General features: G+C 42.7%; 1 protein-coding gene across 4 annotated transcripts in view; it reads left to right on the plus strand.

The window, feature by feature from the left end:
• AMOT (angiomotin) overlaps window positions 1-17,758 on the plus strand; it is a 60,850-nt gene that overhangs the window by 19,970 nt on the left and 23,122 nt on the right. For 2 of the 4 annotated variants that reach the window (XM_085230823.1, XM_010715365.3), the window contains exons 2-6: window positions 3,338-3,499; window positions 4,884-5,802; window positions 12,065-12,518; window positions 14,408-14,552; window positions 16,018-16,110. In XM_085230823.1, the coding sequence (XP_085086949.1) occupies window positions 4,931-5,802; window positions 12,065-12,518; window positions 14,408-14,552; window positions 16,018-16,110 (1,564 nt within the window). In that variant the 5' untranslated portion in view covers window positions 3,338-3,499; window positions 4,884-4,930. Of the gene's footprint in view, window positions 1-3,324; window positions 3,500-4,883; window positions 5,803-12,064; window positions 12,519-14,407; window positions 14,553-16,017; window positions 16,111-17,758 lie in introns of those variants that run through there. The other 2 variants (XM_085230822.1, XM_019618267.2) reach the window with 2 other exon arrangements.

Here is a 17,758-nt window from a genome sequence, read left to right on the forward strand (position 1 = left end):
GTGAAACACAGAATTACTTAGCAAAACCTTCGGGCCCCTTAGAAATTTTCTGTCTGAAAAAGCTACGTTTGCTGAGTGCTCGAGTTTGAAATCTGAGTGTCACTGGATTGTTCTGTCTGTATATGACTGACACAAAGTTTGGTAGTAAAACTGAAAGTGTTTAACTGTACTACAGAGCTTTTGAGGTGATGAACCTGTTTCTATCCCACCTGATGCGTAAGCTAATTAGCTTCTTGGCTAAGCAGTCACTCCGGGCAAGTATGTACAGGCTGCCCTCACAGGGACTCTTGCATTCCTCCTGGTTTCACAAGCTAGAGAGATGCTTCTCTTCGCTTGTGAGGTTATTATTGCTCCATGCAGGTTAATTATGCTATAGCATTATAGCCACTGATCAAGCAGCGGTGAGTATCTCACTTGTCTAAGCTTGTTTATTTTTATAATGCTGAAAAATATTTGCATGCTGTACAGAAATGTGCTGCTTTGGTTCCTTACAGCCTGGCAGCATTTTTTAAATCTTTTTAAAATCTTCATTAATTTCTCTTCCTTATGATGGTCTGGCACGGTTCCTGTGCATAACTGCATGATGTTTCACACAGAAGCTTTGGTTACTACACTTCTACACAATGCCCTGCAAAAACAGACCTTTTCTTTGTTAAATAGCACCTGTTAAGCCCCCCTTTATACTCATTCTTGGCCTCAACATGGCTGCATCCAATACTTTGCAGTTCTTGTGTTAGTTCAACCAGTTCTGGGCTTGAGAACATGCAGATACAAATAGACTAAATAGGGGTAATTTCAGGAGTAGGGTTTGGGGTAAAATGGTAGGATTATCATCCATGAGGTGTGACGCACAGGAGCAAACCGCCAAATTTTTTCAGCCTGGGAACTCTACATCACGGTGGCTCCTTAGAGTAGAATTGTTTGAAAACTGAATGTTCCACTTGGAAAGCAAAGTTTTGCTAGGCTTTGTGGTTATGAAGAATGTATCGTGCAGTGCATAAGCCAGTAGTTTTGCAGAGATTTGGTAGACTGAAATGAACCAAGTGTAGTTAACTATTCAACCCTGTCCATCTTAATAGATTTAGGCTAAACCCAAAAAGATGTCTGCTTAGAAAATTTACAAAACCTATCAATTTTCTTCCAACTCCATCATGACAACTTTTCCAGTGTACCTCACTAATTTCAGTGGTTGGCACACTAGTACTGAAATTGCTGGAAGAGCCCAACACAAATAGAATTTGGTCCAAATAAATAGCACATGGGCTTCAGAACCATTTGGTACTGTTCATTTTTGAGTTTCGTTACATAAAAAAGCCCTGCTAACTGATTTATGCCATGAGTTTCCAACTTGCCCAGGAAGCGGATTCCAAGAATGCTGCCACCCAAGTTAATTGCACAAGATTTTCTTTGTTAATTAAAAATAATAGGGTAGAATTGGAAAAAAGCTAAGCTTTGTGCTAACAGTCTTATGGTTAAGACAAAGAGAGTCTTTGGTTGGAAAGGCAGTGTGATGCATGTCATAAAGCAACTGGGTTTGTTGGCCAGAGGACCTTCATACTGCATCCCTATCTGCCTCTTTCTTTGGATTTCTGAGCTGATTTTTACATCTGCACTGAAATTGGTAGTATTCATTCCCAGCAGATCCACACAGTGTGAACCATGCCCATCCATCTTCTGATCAGCAGAATGAGCTCGTGTGGCTGTGAGGTAAACGGTGTGTGTGAGGTGGTTACATACAGCACTGCTTCCTTCGATGTTTACATGAGTTAAGCATGCACAGATTGCATTTGTCTGTGGAGAAAATCCTTGAGGCAGGGGCAGAATCTCAAGCTGGGTTATATCTTTGTATTAAGAAAATAAACATCCCCCCCACCCCCTCTTACATTTTTCCAGTAGAGACAAAAGAAATCTTTGGGTGGAAAGGCAGCATCATATTGCATAATAGAAGCCTTTTTATGTTCTAATAAAAATAGGTTGCTTAGGGCAACTTTGTTTTTTGTTGTTTTTTTTTTTTTTTTTGCTGTTTTTTTTTTTTTTTTAAGAGGGAAAAAGAAGAGTCAGTTCTACAAGTTTGGGGGAGAAAGGAATCCTTCAATTCTGTTGTGCAAAACTGGGAAAGGAGGCAAGAAATGCTCTAGTTATATGCTATCTTAATGCCTGGTTTAAGGTTCTTTGCTGCATATTTGCTGGCAGCTGTTTTCAATATATCCCTCTCGAGCTCAGTCACCAGTTAAGAATTTGACATTAGAACTTTTTTTCAGCCACCATCTTGAAGTACCACACCACACAACACAGCCTTGTTCCCTGGTTAGATATTGTTCATGTGCCTTGAAATTGCTGTTGACACCTCAAGTATTTAACTTGCAGATGTGAGATAATTTTTCTTGGGTGTGTTGTGCGCTGTAACGAGATGGTGGCAGAAGTCTGCATCCACGTCTGCATTCCTCTGCTACGTCTGCTCATTTTATTTTTCACAGCATTCCAGGAAATTAAGTCAAAATATACATCCCAGTGAATATTTTTAATTTTGCTAGTTTTAATTGCTTGCCCTTACAGTACAAACACAGTGTGCACAAGCAAGTTTCACTTCTTTTGCTTCTTTGCCTTTTTGCTTGGGACACCTCTAGTAGTAGATTTAACTACATCTTGAATAATGTACCTAGAAGCACGTTTTTCTGATTCTCCCCTCAATGGTTAAAGTTTCTTTAGCTCTTTATGTTCAGAAAGGGAAAAGTAACGTAATGAAAGAATGTTTGGGGAATTAGAGCTGGGATCTGCATTGTATTTCTGGCATAGACTTTGGCAGTGTCTTTTTCTTTCTCTCACTTTCCCAGTCCGTAAAATAAAGCTAATGCTTATATACTGATCATTCTCAGTCATTTCTGAAGCATAATTTGTAGTAAGTTTATGAAGCACGTAAGCATAGCACCTCTCGTCAAAGGATTTCTGCTCTAATTTGCCATATACAGTACCACTGAAAAAGGAGCTGTAAGCACAGAGTACTGTCATCTGTGCTGCAGCTTTCATTCTTAGCAAAAAAATAAAACAATGGAGTTAAAGAATTAGAGGGTTTTAATCACTGTTTCACTTGGAGGCGCAGATGGAACAGAGCATTGTTGGCAACATTTAATCTTGGAGCAGAAATTGTCATGATTAAAGCAGCAGCTGAGGTAGATTGTTAGGGATATGGGGGTTCATTCATCCTAAAGGGATCAGGTTTGCCGGGCTCTGGGAAAAAAACAAGAAACTACAAAGAAAAATACTAAATATGGGACAAGGTTTGTTATTTCTAGGGTCTGTCTGCCGATTAAAATGATGTTTTCAATGCTTTCCTCAGAATTATTTTGGAAGCGAGGAGAGTATCAAGTGATCTGTCCCACTGAAGAGGAGACTGAAGCCATCTCTGAGTGGAAATTTTGGACGTGCGGGAGGAAGGCTGTGTCCCCCCATGTGCCAGAACCGCTCCTCCTTCCCAAGGAAGTCAAAGTGAAGGACGTAGGTATGTGCCGCTTCAAACAGGATTTCGGAAGAATCACATTTTCGGCCATTCTGTAGGGCCCAAACTCGTAGTTTGATGAGGCAGCCCGGGCTGAGGTGGATTTTACCTTAATTAACGTTTGCAGAAGGGTTCTGTCTTGCCTGACCCATTGAGGCCTTGTATTCCAGGCGAAGACTCGTGTGGTAGGCAGTTCCGAGGGAGGGAACTGGCTGGTTGTGGAGACCTGGAACGAAGCAAGCCTCCAGGTCTCCTGACTCCTGCAGCTCATCCCTGGGTCTGCCAGGGAACGAGCTAGTGTGAGCAAATTGCCTCTTCCTAAGGGACAATGTTGTACAGAAAAAAAGGTGTCAGAAGGTAGTGCCAGAATACCAATGTGTGTTTGTAAAGCATGCTCTGTTCTGAACTGTTCTGGCTCAGAAGTAGCTCTGCTTCTAGTTAAATGCCACAGAGATGTTACTTATTTTGGATATTTCAGCTTATGCAAGGCCAGTGGGTATTAGTTTCCTTGACAATCTCCTGACTCTACTGGGAGACTGAGTGAGGGCTAACTGCTGTTGGTTACTGCCTGTTGAATCTGTTCATTGAGTGTGCTCTTTGAATTTCTCTCATTGGTTCAGTGTTTTTTCCTGTCACTTGTAGATCTTTTTCTGTGCCTTAGATCAGACAACTGTTTTCCTCTTGCATTTGCATGCGTTCAGCTGATGATATTAAGATGTGTGAGGATTTGGTTGCCTTTGTATAGCAGGAAGTTGCAGAGTCCTCACTTGCCCCATTATGTACTATTTTCTGCAGTAGGGAGACGAAGTACTGATCTCACACTGCATATTTATTAACTCTAAAAATCTGCTGGCTATCCAGGTATTCATTACTTGCTTTAACTGATCTAAACTAAGAGATGGATCTACTTCCTGAGAACCATATACAATCTCAACTGAACTTTTTTTTTTTCCCCTTCCTTAAAGCGGACAATTTGCTGATTTCACCCTTTTATCTTTGCCTGCCTGCAAACACGGGGAACTTATTTCACTGTTGGTAGCTATAAGTGCAAAACAAACAAGGATCAGGCACTTTTACCATCATCCTGTGAATTATGGGTCTCCTTTCTCCTGAAAGCAGCCTTGCTGTCTGAGGTATTCAGCCTGCATCCCTGCAGCTTGCAGTCGATTGATATTCCTATAAACTTGCAAGTCACCTTTCATCACCTTTGAGTCTTTGCCCCCTAGCATGCAAGTCTTTCTAAGGTCTAAGGGCCTTAATGACCTTCATTGTTATGGGAACCTTTGGTAATCTAACCTGCCTTTTTCTTCTGTATTTTAAGCTATTGCTCTTAAATGTCTTCTGCTTGATCTACTCAGGCGCTAATAACCGTGTCTCCTTTCCTTAGGTCAAGGGCAGCTTTTACATTCCACCCAAAAGGCACCACAGTTTGAGATGAGGAATTCAGAAGAGCAAGCAGCTACGACAGTTTTACAACGCCTGCTGCAGGAGCAGCTCAGATACGGAAACCCAAATGACAACCGTAACCTTCTTGCCTTACACCAGCAAGCCACAGGAAATGCCCCCCCTTTCAACAGCACTGGGAGTCCAGCATCTCAGAACGAAGGGCTGAACTCCCAGGACCACCAGCTCGTGACTCATGCTGCCCGTCAGGAGCCCCAGGGCCAGGAAATACAGGTGGACAACAGCATCATGGAGAAGCAGCTCTCCCCGCGACTCCAGAACAGCGAGGATCTCCCGACCTATGAGGAAGCCAAAGTGCAGTCACAGTATTTCAGGGGCCAGCCGCATGCTAGTGTCGGGGCAGCGTTCTATGTAACGGGGGTGACCAACCAAAAAATGAGGACTGAAGGGCGGCCCACAGTTCAGCGGGTGAGCCCAGGGAAGGTCCACCAGGATGAAGGACTTAAGGACCTGAAGCAAGGACACGTTCGTTCCCTGAGTGAGAGGCTGATGCAGCTGTCCTTGGCCACCAGTGGTGTCAAGGCGCACGCGCCTGTCACGAGCGCACCACTCTCCCCCCTCTCTCCACTTTCTCCTCAGCAATCGAGCGACCCTTATAAAAATTCTGGCTCCAATGAGTTCTACAAGAACTCTGTGCAGCCTCCTTCCCAGCCCAGCATGAAAGGGATGGAGCAGAGGGGTCCTCCTCCGGAGTATCCTTACAAAAATGTGTCCACCCCATCTATGAACTGCAAACCTCAGGACTCGGGGCATTTCTATAGTGATCATCGCGTGAGCCAGCAGGGAAGATCCGATGGGCCTATGATGAGGTATCAACATCCCCCTGAGTATGGGTCAGTCAGGTAAGCAAGATCTTAGAATGGCAGCCAGATAAGAAAAGAAAGCATAAAACTCAGTCCACTGTTTTCACTCCTGAGATAGATTATCTTTCAGCAAAGATTTCATCTCTTTTATATGAGACTATGTATTGTGTTCAGCTGCAGACAGTGTCTGGAAGAACTGTAAGCTCTTTCACTGGCTTAGCTAGAGAGACCTGATGCCTTTTAGAGAGCACAACCAAAAAAAAAAAAAAACCAAAACCAAAAAAAAACCAGACCAGCTTGATTTTTATGGCAAGGGGAAGTTTAATGCAGCTCCAGAGCCTTGCAGAAGGCTTGCTTTAAAGAAAGGGGAAAAAAAAGGTTGTGGTGTGATTCATTCTAGAAACTTGCAGTTACTTACTGCAGTACTTAAGCTGTGCTTTAATTACATCAGCCAAGGGAAAATATTTTTTTTTTTTAGGTTCAAGCTGCACCTAAATGCCACATAGGAAAGAAGAAAGTGAATGAAATCAATAATGGTGTGGGGAACAACAATGGCCAAAGCTTCCCTTAGAGTTTTCCAGATTTTTCAGTGGGCCAGCACGTAGGAGTAGAAAGTGGTGTGTGCTTTGTTTCTCATTCCAGACTTGCTTGTTTGGCTTTTGTTAATTTTCCTTGCACAATTTGAAATCCCAGCCTGTTCTGGTTCTCTCTAGATTAGAAAGTAGATTTGGCTTGAGCCAAACGCTGATTGCCACATGGGTGAAGATGAAGTTTTATTCAGATGGATTGAAAATATGGCTCCCCTTTACCTGCTTCCTTACTGTCTCATCTCAGTCCAAGGCTGGGGAGAGGGAACTTTGGTATTATGATTTTGGCCTGGCTTTGAATCTAAAAGAGTAATACAAAGGAGCAACAGGAGGGCATTGCTACAGAAGAAAATGGTGAGGTCTCTCTGCATTTGTGTTTGCACATACTTTGTTGTGTTTTGAGGGGAGTGGGAGGAAGAAACCAGTCTGTATTTGGGAACAGAGTCTGAGCTTTGGAGAATTTGAATCTGCTCAGAACCTTCTTAGTCCTATGGGGAGCTATTTTCAGAGTTTGTCCACCATTGTTTGTGATCTGAAATGACTTCAGCAGCATACAAGCCTGATGAAAAGGCCCTTTGATCTGGCTAAATAAATAATAAAGAGGCCAGGAAGAGGGGAAGTAAAGGGTTTGGGGGGTGGTAATGATTGTTGAAGCTCATTGCAAATCTTTTTGAAAATTCAAAGGCCTAAAATCTGCACGCAGGGGAAGGAAACAGATCCTTAATGCTTGTGCTGCATCAGAAATGCTCCTAATATTTAATATAGTGAGTCTGAGACATTGCCTGCTTGCTGTGCAAGGGAGAGGTATTTGAAAACATGCCAACAGTCAGCTCCTCTAGACAGGGTGATTTTTGTCTGTATTGGATGGATCCTGGCTGCTTGGAAAAAAGAGGGGGGAGGAGGAGAAAGGTTCAGCTGGCGAGATTTCCAGTAGGGGAAGCAACTGAAATTTGTCTTCAAAGCACTGGGAATCTAATGAGGTTACTTTTTAACCTAAATAGCTGTACAGAGAAGAGGTTTCCTTTGCAAGCGAATGCTGAAGCAGTAGAACAATTGCAAGACTAATCCATAAATTACAGAGCAGCGTAGTGAAGGAAGGGAGTGAGTCCTCTCCCATTTTAAGAGAAACAGTCATTTAGACAAGAAACCTCTGCTACCAAAGGTGCAGCTGGGCAGTGGCGTGAGCATTTTAAAGGCAGATGGCTGTGAGGAGTGTGTTTGCCTGGCACCTGGCAGTGCTCTTTGCAGCCTCTCTGCAGCGATAAAGTATTTTCAGCCGCTGCAGCTTTCCTGGGCTGCAGCTCTGTTTATCAGGATTAATTGGGATTGGTAAACGTGTGCATTTTTTGAACTGCACGGCAAGGAAACAAAGCCCCTTCTTTCTGCTGGCGAAGCCACACCCTTTTCTGCGGGTTTTCCCCTCATTGTTCAGGGGAATTTGAGGGTGACCTAACGATGCGGTTAAATAAAACCCGTTGAGCAAGATAAACATTGGGGAATTCACTACATTCTCATGCTTCGCCCTCCCCGCTCTGGGAAAGGAATGGGCTGTGTGGTAAGTTTAAACCAGTCTGCAAACTGTTTGCCTCACCTGCTCCTGGGTGGTGTAAGTTTGGGAACACGTATGTGTTCGTAGCAGTGTTGGTTTAATGTAAATACTGGGCATGCCAGGGGCATCTGCGCTGCTATTTGGAAATTGTAAAGTTCAGAAGAGGACTGGCTGCATGCAAAGTTCCAGAATCCCATTCTCTCTTTAATATCTCCATTGGACCTCAGCACCAGCGGTGCCACAAACGTTCAGGTCTCAGAGGAGCCCTGGCCTGGGCGTGCTGCAGTCGTGTCCCCCATGGCAGAACTGGGATGAAGGGGCTGATTGGATTCAGCCTTGTGCACATAGGAGCCTCTCTGCCTGCAATTCCAGCGCCATCCCCTGCCCAAGTGACCGAGTGCTGCTGGGATTAACCCTGCTGACTGCACAGAGACTTTTTAAGAGTTTGTCCCATAATTAGTAAATCCCTTCTGTGTCCCACGTTCTCCTGAGCAGCATCAAAGCGGGGATAATCAGGTGCAGCATGGAGGCAGAACAAAACCACATCAGTTTGATTTCAGCTGCCTGGCTGAGCGGAGCCTGCTCCCTCCTGCACTCTGTGTCCTGGCTCACAGGGAGGGCTGGAGGCAGTGGGGACCCGTGATGGCTTGAGCCTGACGTAGCAGGGGAAGCTGGGAAGGCAGAAATGGTTTTTAACAAGCCAGAGACCTTTCCTGATCTCTTCATTTTTCTGCCCTCCCCGCTTTGCTCCTCTGTGTGTAGATCTTCTGCATGGCTTGGTTTCTGCAATCCTGGCGGCCTCGGCACTCCTGTTGGCTGGGTTTGCTTGCAGAGCCATATCTCTATCTTTGTGACTTAAAAGCTAATGTGACCCTTGTAGTTGCAGAGCCATAAATCCACAGTTGTACTTGGCCCGCATGGCTTGTTTCTTCAGTGTTTGCCAGGGACTGTAAAGGAAGCAGAGATTCTTGTGTCATAGCATTCAAAATGAAGTGGCCCTTAAAGTTCTTTTCTCAAGCTTAAACATTTCTAGGAATTATTGCAGGGTTGTTTTCAGTGTTTGAGATGTATATGACAGCAAGGCAAATTGAAAAATTTGAAACTGAGTAATTTTGTTTTTCAAGTATCTCGAGAGTCTGTCTGCATTTTTGCGTGATATAATTGCAATTACTGCTGCAGGTTACCTGGGGACAGTTTCTCTCACGGAGAAAAGTTTCTGCTACCTTTCTATCAACAATTCTTTTAGGTGACCCCAGGAGTGATTTGTACCTTAAGATTTAGGATTCTCACTTAAAAAATCTCGGGCAAAACCATTGGGTTCATCTGCCTTCTTAAATAAACTCCACAATTCTTACATTAATCTGAGGGGTCTCAGAGCTGGGTTTTAAGTATATATATATATGAGAAGTATATGTATGTAAGTATTTTGTGAGACAAAATTGAAAATAGCAAGGATACTAAAAAGTTCTGTAAATGTGCACGTGAAGGTTTTCATAGATCTTTAAGATCTTTCAAGATCTTAAAAGGCTGAGACGTCACTGTGGGTTTACTGGGAAATATATTTTTTAAACATGGGCTATATCAGCCCTGTTGGATAACCTTGCTGGGAATTTGTGTCATTTTGGAAACTCTAAAGCTGTTGGTAATGCAACAAAATTGGGGCTCCCAGCTCTCATTTTGTACCTTGAACCTGTGAGATTGGTGTATTTTGAAGATGTGGAGGCTTTGGATGTGAATGCCAAAATGCTGGAAATCTTGGAAATATATCTTGATTAGAAATTCTTGGCCAAGATTTCCTAGAGTTCTTCTTTACAGTAGATTTTTTTAAAAAAAGTTGTTATTGTGCATGTCAGTACAAGGAGGGTCTATTCAGAATTTAGCTGTCACTGTCGCGTCTTTGACCTCTTTTCCCTTGAGTTCCTCTCTTTAGTGCTCGGGTCCTGCAGAAACAGCAAGGTTCTGATGGCAGGATGACAAGATGCATTTACTGAAATATCCCAGATTGTCAGCATCCCTATCTAAAGAGTTCCCAGGCTGATATTACCAGCACATGCAGATTGGATTAATCCTATCTGAATAACTGCTTCAAGTTGTTTTCAGAAAGAATTTTGTGGGTTCAAAATGGGAAAGGTTTGTTTTCAGCTAGAGACAGACTGGCAACATAACTATTTTGATCTAACCTCTGCAGGCCATCACAGATTAGTCGTCACAACAAGGTTAGTCCTTAATTGATTATAAGATGAGGAGAACATGACGTCATGTAAAGAGAGAATTGGAGGAGCTGGGGAGTTTGTGAAGACGCAAAGTTTTAACTTTGTAACCTGAGTGAGCTGAGAACGGTGTTGGAAACCACCTGAGACAAACTAGGTGACCTTGAGCACATCCTGTGTTGATTTGCCTTATTCCTCATTGTGAGAACTGACGAATAAAAGTAATGAAATAAATGCATTAAGTGGGGCTGACCTGCCAGGAGAGGAAGAACCAAATTGCTACTACTGATTTGAACATTCCTGAGGAAATTAATTGTACAACTGTCTTATGTGTAACCCCTGAGATCCTTGTGCCACATGTAATCATTCCTGGGAAAATGCAGCTCCTGAAATGATGCTGCTGCTGGGGGACACGGTCACCTGAGTGGGAAGAAGGGAAGAACAGTAACTAGAGTAGTAATTATTTGTTTCTTCCCAAGTGTGAGAATGAGTAGATTTGTTTCCCTGTTAAACAACTTGAATGTCACCTTGGGGGTTTCTCTGCACCTTCTCTGCTGGAAAGCAGGGAAAATGAGATGCAGCTCTGAAATGGTGAACCCTGCCTGAGAACGTATCGACTCCTACGTGCACTGGCAGCCAGATGTGAGTAATACAGACGTTTCCTCTTTGGACGGGTATGAAGAGTTGATGCGTTCGCTCTGCACAGAACAGGAAGGATGATGCCGAGTGTTTGCACATAGGCTGAGAAGCCCATTGTGTAACCCTTTGGCTTCCAGTTCAGGCCCACATCTGCTGCTTTTAACTGACACGTTGCTAACCCTCCTGGTGAGGTGGGAGAGCAGTGCTGGGGGCTGCTGTGAACATCAGTATCCCTGGTGTGCTCAGCACAGCCATTCCGTAGGGTCCTTCCTGTGAGCATAAGCAACCACGGGGGTATTCTGCAGCAGCTCCAGACAGGTGGAACAGTTTGTGCTTTTCCAGCTGCAGGGTTCAACTGCAGCCCAGAGGATAGGAAATTTTATCAGAACAGGAGAACTGCAGAACATGCTGAACTGCCAGAGTGGGTCTGCATCAGCCTGAGTTCTGTGCTTGAGAAGAGGTTGACTACCACTTGGAGAGGGTAGACCTCAGCTGCTAGTGTAAAGAACGTCTAGAGAAGTTAGAGATTGAATATCATGGGAGGAAGAAGCATAGCCTGCCCTCTGAGATCATCCAAGTATGGTAAATCCACGGTTTCTAAAAAAGGTTTTTTCAGTGGTAATGTAGCAGAGCTTAAAATGGGGATCTCCAGAGTCCATGAAACATGAGCTGGAGTTAGTTCTGTGAATAGATGCAAGCGTGTTGCAGATGTCTAGGTCTGTGTTTGATATCCTCTAGACGTTACTGTTAGGAACAATGAGCATACTTACTACATTGGACAAAAGGCTCCTTCTGACTCTTAGGTTTGTTTTCACATCCTTTAACTGTGATTTGACCAGGCGTGTTGGTTGATGCTTGGGAAAGCTTGCACCACTGGTGCTGGCCTGGCAACAGGGAGCTTAGCCAATTCCTTTAACTTTGTATCCTTGATTACTGAAGAAGATTAATTGTTTTCTCTTTAAGAGATTGCATTTTTCAGGACAAAACAGAAGTTCTCAGCTCAGCCATTTTATTCACAGCGCATGGAAAAAAGTTGTAAAAATAATTTTTGCCAGTGGTTGCTGATGGAATTTCTCTTAGTGTTTCTGTATAAAATAGACACGTGATTACGACCATCACATACTTAGAATTGATTTTCTGGTACCAGATTTATTTTTAAAGCATATATTTAAACAAATGTATATTCAAAGCCCAGAACATGAGGGGTTTTTGTGTGGAAATACCTGTGAATAGGAGCTATACAGCTCATGCCTTTATCACTTGGTTCATGCATCATCTGCATGACTTTGATGGAATTTCTGCTCTCTGTTTTCCAGGCAGAACCCAGATGTGCAGCTGCAGTTACAACAGAGACCACCTCACCACCACAGTCCAACTTCTTCCTTGACATCTTTGGGATCTTTGACCTTGCTTCAGTCTCCACCACCATCCAGGCTGTCCCCTTCCCAGCACCAGCAACCCCTGACTCCAAGCCAGGGAGATCCTGGCATTCTGCCACGGACCCAGCAGCCTTTCTTGTCAAACCAAGTCCATCAGGGAGATTTGTACCGACTATGCCAGCCTTTCCTTGGCCCGCAGCAGCAGCAAGGCGATTCCTATTCAGTGATGTCCCGGGCTCAGCAGATACCTTCCCCATATCAGCAGATGCAAGTAGATCCTTTTGCCATAGTTTCCAGGGCCCAGCAAATGGTGGAAATCCTGTCGGAAGAAAACCGGTCTCTGCGACAGGAGCTGGATGGGTGTTATGAGAAGGTAGCCCGACTGCAGAAGGTGGGTGTTCTTGAATGTCAGACATTCTCCTGTGTCTGGTATCATCCATAATTGAATGATCTAATCTGCAGTTGTTACGTTGCTTGCTTAAGGGATTGATTTATCTACTTCAGAGTCTTTTATATGTAGATAGAATAATTGTATCCTGTCCCTTTGGGCAGTCCTTAACTTAATCGGAAGATAGAATCAAAGCCTTCGGTTTTATTCTGAGAGCTAATTGACCATGCTCAAAAGAGCATCTTCATCAGCTGTCTCAAAGAGGCTGGCTGCTTGACTTGCTTAATTAAAGCTAGTGTTTTTATTTCCAGGATAGCAGCACTTTGTTTTCCCATCAGTCTGAAAGAGTTTAGAGACTGTGGGAAGGATTCATCTGAGCTGACTTGAGTACGTGGTCACACAAGTAGACAACAGGGAGCATGACTGCAAAACTGGCTGGCAGGACATAGTGCAGGAGAAATACTGCTGCTATGGCTACATTAGAGACATTTGGATTGCAGGGCTGAAACTAACACTTTGTCACTGGAGTCACATAAAAAGCCCTCTCTCAGTACTGCACAACCGCTATGAAAACTTAGAAGCCTCTTTGGATCAAGCTATTTACCACCTTTGGCTTTATGGAACAAGTAGAATAGGTGATGATAAAGCCCTTCTCCCATACATTAAAAACAGTAATAAAAAATTCCAGTGAGAGCCATCACTAATAAGCATGAGGAATATTTTCATTGCAGCCTTCTAGAAATAACTTCTGGATGACCAACAGTTTAAAGTTGCACAGCCGGTCAGCCTTGCTTTGCTTTGCAGCTGTGAAAAGGCTAATGCTGCTTGTAGCCTAGGACTTTGTGGGCCTTTCTGTGCTCTTTGCACTGAGCAGTCTCCAGGACCATAAAAATGTGTGTCTGATTAAAACATTTGTTTGAGTTCAGATGACCAGTGTGGCTTCCCACGCTGATTTATTTCCTACGTTGCCTCTTTCCAGGGACATATGTTCACTGTGTTGTATTTTATTTGGAAGGTTCCTCGTCAGGAAATGCTTTAGAGAAATGTTTGACTGCTTCCTGATAATGAAAGAAGGATACCAGTCATCTCCCTTCAGTGCCCCTATTGATCGCTGAGTATGTGCATCCATACTTCTCTAGCAGTGCAAAGCTGTGCCTGGCAAGGAGAGTTAGAAGTGAATGTTCTCCTGCTCTAGGTGATCAGCTGCTTGCTGCAGCTTAAATCAAGCAGCTTTACACTGAAGGCTAGCAGGAAGGAGAAAACTTATTTTAGTGTAGTCGTTTGTGCGTGTCTTTGTTCCACCCTCCCCCTGAGTTAAGTAGGTGGAATATTTTAAAATACAACTAAGATGTGCAAGTGTAATGATAGAACATCAGAAGGCTTTATTGTGAATTTTGGACTGTTACAAATCAGCAGAGTTCATCAGCAGTGTAGGATCTGCTACTAGCATTTTTTAGTATAGGTTGACTTTCTTGTTTTATTTTACTTAACCAACTCAGTATCACATTAGCTATTTCTTCAAAATATATATATATATATATTATTTTATTTTATTTTTTTTTTTTTGCCCAAACTGATACTAGTATCAAACTGTTCTGGACTTACAAAAAAGGAGTAGATGACATTTGCACTTCTTCAGTTCACTGTATCAGTACTCTGATTGTGTTGGGGAAGTAGAACTAGAGACTGGAAGCAGAGTCCAGATTTTCATTCCAGCCACTGGTATTCGTAATGAGGATCCCTCAGAAAATGAGATTCTGTCATTTCATTTGATGTGTAGCTGCATTTTATCTCAACAAAGAAAACAAGAGAAGGCAATCTCCTTTCTGAGATTAAATGAAAAGAATTGTTAGTGATAAAATAGTGTGTGCTTGTTTTCACTTCCACTGCAGCTGGAAACAGAAATTCAGCAAGTTTCAGAGGCATACAAAAACCTGGAGAAATCATCCTCTAAGCGGGATGCCCTGGAGAAGGCCATGAGAAACAAGCTGGAAGGAGAAATTCGTAGGCTTCATGATTTCAACAGGGATCTGAGAGGTGAATTAAGTAAAACTTTTCTTCAATATTGTGTTTTTACTGTTGTACTTACTGACCAAGCCAGTGTGTTGCCATGGGAGTCATTGTGTCTGGTGACACAATTGGATATGACTGGATACTTGGGTATATCCAGTAGTCTGGGATTTTAAGCATTTGCTGAGAGTATGAGAAGACAGGTTTAGAAGAGTGCTGTTGTCTCATTTCTAGCCTGTTTCTCATTGAGAAGAAACGTGATAAGCCAAATGCCATAAACCAGATGCAGGCCTGGAATTCTCTTGTCTTATTATCCTAGACACAATTTGTACAATTTGTTCAGTTTATCCAAATGGGAAGATGCTTTGCTGACTGCCTAATCCCACACCAGGCATGTTCACTTTATTTCCTGTCCAATGACCTCTCTGCACTGACATACAAATTGCAGTGTCTGTTCTTCCTGAAGGTCTTGTCATTCCTTATCAACATAGGCATCTGTTTTTTTGGATCCCTTTTCTTTTCCAAAGTGAGATGTTGTTAGTGTCTGGTTCTTGCTAAGAGGCTGAGGCAGCACAATGGCTGGCAGTGGAGAGTGGTGTTGAATGGTATTTGACCTTAATGTGAGTCAAAGTTTAAACATTAGTTTGAAAGGCAAAAAACAACTGCAGTTTTAGATGTGTGAAAGTGTATAATCAGTCTTGTAAAATGTAAGTTTAATTTTTGTTCCAAAAGCCAGATTGTCCTACATGTTATCTTCTTTCTCTGTCTGTAGTCTTGGAGTAAGATCATGTTTTCAGAAGCTGTTTGCATCCAAAATATGAGGCCATAAAGTGCCCAGTGCTAGTGAGAGAGACAGTGCACAAAGGCCTGCATTAAATAATTTTATTCATAATAAAACACTGCATAAATATTTCATTTTTATTTTCATAATTGAATACAAATTTCTAGTGGCCTACAGCAGCAGAACTGCTAAGCTATCCCTGGGATTTTATGTTTTTCTCTGAAGTCAGGTAATCAGACAACAGTGGTTTAATCTTTGAACTGTTAAGATGTAGTGGAGGATTATAAGGGAATCTTTTAATTACGCGGGGAGATTTATTTGTGTGGGAAAAATGAGTTTATTTGGAGAGATTTTTGAAACCATTCTTTATAAAACTTGTGGCACAGAAGACTGAAATATATCAGCTCTTCATACTGAATCCTATAGGGAATCTCAACATCTGTGAAAGTAGAAAAAAATAAACATATAAATTAGGTTACAAATGTTTAAAGTAATTTTTTTTTTTAAACTCTGTTTAATCTGTTTTGTCTCCTTGAAAATATTTTCTAAAGGACATAATTAGAAACATTTAAGAAATGAATGGCAGCTTTTGATAGTCTTTTCACTTTTGACTGTGTAGAACTAGAAGATCCACTCTTTGAGCTTGCGGGTCTTTAATGCTTGAAAGTTTTTTTGATTTTTTAGCATTTCTTTTCTTGAAAAATTCTGCAGAACGTATGGAGACAGCCAACAAGCAGCTTGCGGAGAAGGAATTTGAGGGGTCTGAGGACAATCGGAAAACCATCTCTCAACTCTTTGCACAAAGTGAGTTATACAGCCATTATGGGTCATTAGGAGTGCTCTGGTCACTCTTAAAAGGATAAACATGCAGCAGATGAATGTAGGAAACTGACAGATCTGACCTACCAGGACTGAAATTGGGGCACTGACAGTCCAAAACTGGCAGTGCAGAGAGGAGGACAAATTTAAGAATTCTTTTTCTGTCAGTATGTACAGTCTATCTGATGGTGTTTGCTAGAGATTTTGGAGCATACTTAGTGTACAGTTGCACTGTAAAAATAGTGTTTACTCCATAATGTGTAATAGAATTTGAGCAGCTGTTTTCTTCCCCGAAAGCTTTGGAATTAAACCTTCCCAGACTGCCAAGAATCCTGGCATGAGTTAGGGACAGTGGGACTGGAACCCTGAAGGTCTCCTATCTCTCTCCTCTTTAATTTGCTGCTGCCCTATCCAGTTCAGCACAAGCAGGGGGGATTAAAAATGCCTGCAGTATGCTGTGCTCCGTAAGTGTCATGAATTCTGTGTGCAGCAGTGGATTTATCACAGGGCAAATCAAAATGACAGATGTGAAATGCTGCTTTTCCTTTGTACAAAAATGTCTCAAGGCTGATGGCAGCGAGCCAACTTTCCTTTCATTCCATACTGGGCTCCACCCTTCTGACAATGCTTACTTTTTCACAATTGTTATATAAAAAAGTAATGCAATAGAAAGTAAAGTTGCAAAATAGTGATTTCTGTCTGAAGTAACACAGGCTGCTTCTGCTCTGACAGATGCTGGTATCCCCCTCTTGTGTTGTCGTTAGCTTATTCCTTGTGGCCTACATTGCAAGTAGAAAGCTGTCAGTGTGTGAGTTCTGCTCTCCTGGTGGTAGTGGGAAGTCTGTGATTGTACTCTGGCCTTTAGGATTTCATAGGTTTGCCCAGGGAGGTGGGAAGGCCAAAGCTGTGAAGCCTTAGGTGCCATTTCTACTTCTGGATGCATGTGGAGAGCTTAGTGCTGTGTTTTGTCGATCTCAGCATTTCTTTGGATGCTGTAGGCGCTTGTTGGTGAAGCAGAACTCATTTGAAGAAAAGTCTGGAATAAAACCTCCAAAAGCTTTGCTGCAAGCACTTACAGATTAACAGAGTGCTGGCACTGATTGATACCTTCTGGCGTAATGCCACCCTACCTCATCTCTGCCCATCTTCTGCAGTACGTTTTAACGTGCTGACACTGTCAGCAGCTCATTTCCTGGGTGGAGGAGAAATGCTAGGATGGGAGAGATGGGGAACTGAATAGAATAGGCTGGTATTGACATTGGCCTTTATCCTTGTGTCTTATGTCCAAGGTTAGCTGTGAATTGCAGTTGGAATTTGCTATGCAGAGCTCTGAGATGCTGCTGGTGGAGAGATTTCTTCTGTAACCTATGTGTGGGCTGCATCAGTTCCCTAGCAAAAGGGAATCTTTAGCTGTTCTGTGTTGCTAAAGCTTTGCTCTTGGCTCTTCTGCTGGCAGAAGGAAGGGAGTAATTGTGGTTCTGTAAATATAGTTATGCACATGCTCGCACAAATGTGCCTGTGTACTCCATATGCAGTCTGTCCTAACACCCAGAATCTAGTTCCTGTTTTTCAAGCCTTACACTCCTTGTCCTCATTCCTTTGTCGTGGGATATTACTTTCTGGAATGTAGTTT

Source organism: Meleagris gallopavo, chromosome 9 (assembly GCF_905368555.1).
Source record: "Meleagris gallopavo chromosome 9, MGAL_WU_HG_1.1, whole genome shotgun sequence".
Taxonomy (NCBI): domain Eukaryota; kingdom Metazoa; phylum Chordata; class Aves; order Galliformes; family Phasianidae; genus Meleagris; species Meleagris gallopavo.